Below are 4,910 nucleotides of genomic sequence, written 5' to 3' on the forward strand. Positions count from 1 at the left end.
TGTGTGTGTGTGTGTGTGTGTGTGTGTGTGTGTGTGTGTGTGTGTGTGTGTGTGTGTGTGTGTGTGTGTGTGTGTGTGTGTGTGTGTGTGTGTGTGTAACTAACATAGATATAATTATTGCATAGCATGTTATTGCTACATCACAATCATCATTATTAAAATAAGACACAATATTTTAAAAAGTTATTAATTGTCTTAAGAAATAATTAAAGTCAATTATTTTTAACATTATCTTGTGCATTAAATGTCAAAATAATGCGCCCATTCTGCGAAACATAATTCCTAAGCAGTATATAAATAAAAACAAAATATACAAAAATTAGTATGTATATTATTTAAAATATACAAAATCAAATATTGTTGGTCTGGGAAATCTGTATCAATAGTAAAATAATATATAGCTATTCTGTAATTACTCCATTCAGCTGTGTAACTCACTACAGGGTATCTTCACTTACAAGATCCCAAGTTGCAACGTTCAAGTCGCTTACATCGTTCAATTTTAACAACAACACATCTTCGAATAATACTCAAAACGTCAATTTGTCAAGGTAAAGTCATCATACCAGTGTTAACTTACCTCCAGCACTAACTAAAATTTAAAGCATTTTTTTTTTGTAGATGAATTAGTGTAATCTCGATTAGTCAAAGAAAATATTTATGCATTTATACTTGGATTTTATATGAAATATACATATAAATATTCTATTTTAATTGATAATCGTTAGATGCACGAATTTATTTTATATTTATTAAAAATCACATTTTATATTTATAGAAGATAAATAATATAAAAATTTAGAACACATGATAGAAAAGAATGCAATATGATTTCAGGAATATTGCTGTTGGACCTGATAAACTCTCGCATAATACCTTATTATCCTTTCGTCGCACTTAATACTCCTATATAAATGTTCTCGTTCTTTTTACATTTTACATTTTTTAATGAAAGCATCATGCATAATGCTTAATATTATTTAATACTGCATAATGTTTATTTTTGCTTGTTTTTTTGTTAATTTTTATACAATTAATATATATCCTATATATTGCACACTAATCTAATTTATTTTATTTTACATACATATATATTCCGAGAGTAGGAAACATTCATAAAACAATAAAGTTACAATTAGCATTGAATAAATAATAATGAAGTTTATATATATTAAACAGGAAAGAATAATTTAAAAAATAACTATTAAATATATAAATAAAAATTTTCAATGTAACTCTAGAAGCATATAAAGTCTATTCTATATTGCGTAAATGTAGTTGTAAGTATAAAAATTCTCCAATCAGCCGAATATGAGAAGAATATTTGACTGTAATTGATCAATTCTTACAATTACAACTATTTATTACGTTTATGCAATTGTAGAATAGATTTAAGACAATAAGTCGATAAAAACTATTTTGAATGTCACATAATCATGTTTCTATAATATGTATATTATATATATCATTCTATGTATTTAATTCTAAGTGTATACAAAAAGTGTATTTTATTTCTTTGTGATTATTATTGTGATTTTTATATCTGTTCATTTATTTATTCTGCTTTTTATCTACATGATTTTATTTTGCATAATAATATCATAAATATCCCTGTAATATATATCTTCTTCACACACAACTGGCAATCTCTACTAAACTTCCTAAGTCTACAATAACTACGATAGGTAATTAAAAATATACACTTGTGTTACGAGATTATTGCAAAGCTCGAATGGCTTCGCAATTATTATTCGATATTTCTCTTACCACAATGATCCCTCAGCAAATATTAGCATATACACGTTTAGAAAATTTTATTTTAATAATTGTAAATTTTAATTTTTTTTGTGAAAATTTTATTTTAATAATAATAAATTTTAATTTATTTTATTATGAGATTCAATCGCGCTTATCTACTCAATCATGAGTTGCGCATTGTTCAATTAATAGTTGATCTTTAACTTTTCTATCTATCCAGAGTTGCAAGTTTTCTTTTTTAAATGATAGAGACATCTTTAATCGCGCGAATATTTTTAATCTGTAGAAACAACTCTATGCGTTCACACATCTTGTCAACGGCCTCTTTGCAAAAAGCATTGGGAAATCCAAGTCCAGGAACATATAAGAAAAAAGATTCGAAACGTAGAAGCTCGCGAAAGAGTGATTCTGCTACAGTAACAAAAACTGATCAACCAACCAGCCAGTGGTATACCACCACCGAAATATCTAGTTCAATTCAACAAGCAACATCATCTGTTACATCGTTAATATCTAATTTACAATCAACACATATATTCGAACTTCGACAAGAGGTAAAGACTTTGAACATTGTCTTATTGCTTACAATTTTGAAGTAAATATAATTAATAACTATAAACTTCTTTGCACTTCTACAGCTCACACCTAAACGTCCCCTAAGATCGGAAGCGGAAAAAGAAAGAAGAATGAGTAATCGTTGGTCTGGTCAATCTCATTACCTAAGAAACATCAACAATGGACTAGAATCAAGCGGTTTAGGAAAAGGAAATAGAGATAGCGTCGGTACAACTGATAGTACAGCATCTGAGGATGATCCACCACCGCCTTTACCAATTAAAATGCGTGAAGCCGATTATTGTAATCTTCCAGAGGAACTGTCCACTAATCGATCTACTTTAAATAATCTAAAGTCTTCGGGACAGTGTAAAAACAAGTTGCCGACGCCTACCGACGATGATGTAGACAGTCACTCTAAACCGCCGACACCTCCACCGAAACCAAAAAGACCGGTTCACAATTTGAACAAGAATACATTTGCCTCCAATGATATCGAAAACTCACTTGTTGAGGATTCGTCAACAGCATAATATAATACAATATGATATATAGACGTCACGATGTTCACCTTGCCAAGTGTTGTGAACAAAATAGCAATCACCTACGTTTATAAAAGCATTCTCCATCTAATTTTTGTATCGTTAATATTTAGAAGAGTTACCATTCATTAGCGTTAGTGTTATAATATATTTCTTTGTGCCTTTCTTTCGCGATTTAAGATAAGCTAATAAGTACACGCTACTATGACACAAAATCCTTTACAAATGTACTCTGTACAACAGAAAGTATTGTTTTATATATAACGAGCAATGTTATTGACAAAGGAATCCAAAGTTAATATGGATTTAAAAGATATAATATTTTATAATTTATAATGCGCACAATGTGACAAAGACTATAATGACATCACTATTTGACACTATAGCAATGCATTTATTACATTTCTATTCTTATATAGCGAAGCTTTGTGCTATATTCAGAGATCCAAGATTTTTATATTATCGAGATAAAATGACGCAAAAAAAGTAGGGAATTTGTGCTGTATAAGGATAAAAGCGAAATTCGCTTTTAACAATCGTTCATTCTAAATAAGCGCATTATTGAACGTTTTAATATTGCTTTATTACAATTTACATGCTTGCTGTAATATCCATTACAATGCGTAGCATACTATAGTAATGTCCATTTTTTCGATTAAAGACTTCATTTCGATATGACTTTGGATATATATATTCGTGGAAAATATATATTTTTTATAAATTTTGATATAAAAGGTATACATATATAGCTTTAATTATAATAAAAAACTTTGGAAACCTTTTATATTTTATACTAACCATTTTTGAACGGATTTGCTATTACTAATACAATACGCATTAAATATAATGAAAACAGTTAACGCATTTGCAATTTTTTGTTTATTATAATATTATAATTTATTTTACAAATTCGATTTTTATAACATAATTATGAGAGTAGTTATAATTTAATCGCGACATATAGTTATTTAAATATTACCAAGAGCCATTGTGATCTAGTGGTAAAACAATTTATATGTGTTAATGTTTATATAAGTCATTCATACTTGTTAACAGTGAGACTATAGTCTTATATGTTAACTTATTTTTAAAAATACAGAAGAAGATATTGATTGTTTATAAACATATTCAGTATGCAATAATGATAATGCATATGTTTTTTGCATATCTATTTCATCCAAATGAATAATGTAATGATTATATAATGGTCGTAATACAGTCATATGATACTAAGTGTGCTTCTTAATTGAGCACAAAATCAGAGTAAATGTTTAAGTAAATTACAAAAAGTTATAATTTTTAATTTTATAATCATAAAGACTTTACAATCAATTAGGATACCGATTTGTGTTGCTTTTTAGTTACAGCATATTCTAAAACCTTACTATCAGAAACAATCGTTTATATCGTTGATACAAGTTATTTATTACATTTTTCATCATTATTATTTGAGTCTCATGCCAAAGAGATTAGTGCTTTATTTATTAAAAGCGTTAGAGAGCATTATATGTATTGCTAATAAAAAGTATCGTGTAATATTTGATATTTATCTAATGCACAAAGCTAAAGAATCAATAAGCTAAAAAATAAAGAGCTTAATAGTTTATTCATTATTATAATAATTAATGTAACAAAGATCTGTATTCAAAGTTATTGTTCTTATGTTAGTTCAACTTGTTTACTTATTTACGGAATTTATTCCAAAAAAGAAAACAAATACATAACTATGTATTTGACAGAGCATTTATGAATACAGTTCTTAGCTTTGACACCAATTTTGTTATGTAATCGAAAAAATTGACAATATATTGATTCTAAAAATTAAGAAATTTAATATAGTGCTTTGCTTTCTTAATTATATAATTACTAATTATATAATTACTAATTAACTAATGTACCATCTAATGTATCATCTTTGTATCTAAACTGAAACAATCTTTCTTTTTTTCTAGAAATTAAAAGCCTATAACGATCGAAGCTGAATCTTTTAATGCTTAAAATAATTCAATCTTAAATTACTATATATATATTATATATATTACTATATATATTACT

At 27.0% G+C, this 4,910-nt stretch overlaps 1 protein-coding gene across 1 annotated transcript in view; it reads left to right on the forward strand.

The window, feature by feature from the left end:
- LOC105618499 (dedicator of cytokinesis protein 1) overlaps positions 1 to 2,846 on the forward strand; it is a 13,764-nt gene extending 10,918 nt beyond the window's left edge. The window contains exons 21-23 of the mRNA XM_012200033.1: positions 444 to 551; positions 2,045 to 2,312; positions 2,397 to 2,846. Of these exons, the coding sequence (XP_012055423.1) occupies positions 444 to 551; positions 2,045 to 2,312; positions 2,397 to 2,846 (826 nt within the window). The remainder of the gene's footprint in view (positions 1 to 443; positions 552 to 2,044; positions 2,313 to 2,396) is intronic.
- The last annotated feature ends 2,064 nt before the right edge of the window (positions 2,847 to 4,910 follow it).

This window comes from Atta cephalotes, assembly GCF_000143395.1.
Source record: "Atta cephalotes unplaced genomic scaffold scaffold00017, whole genome shotgun sequence".
Taxonomy (NCBI): Eukaryota; Metazoa; Arthropoda; class Insecta; order Hymenoptera; family Formicidae; genus Atta; species Atta cephalotes.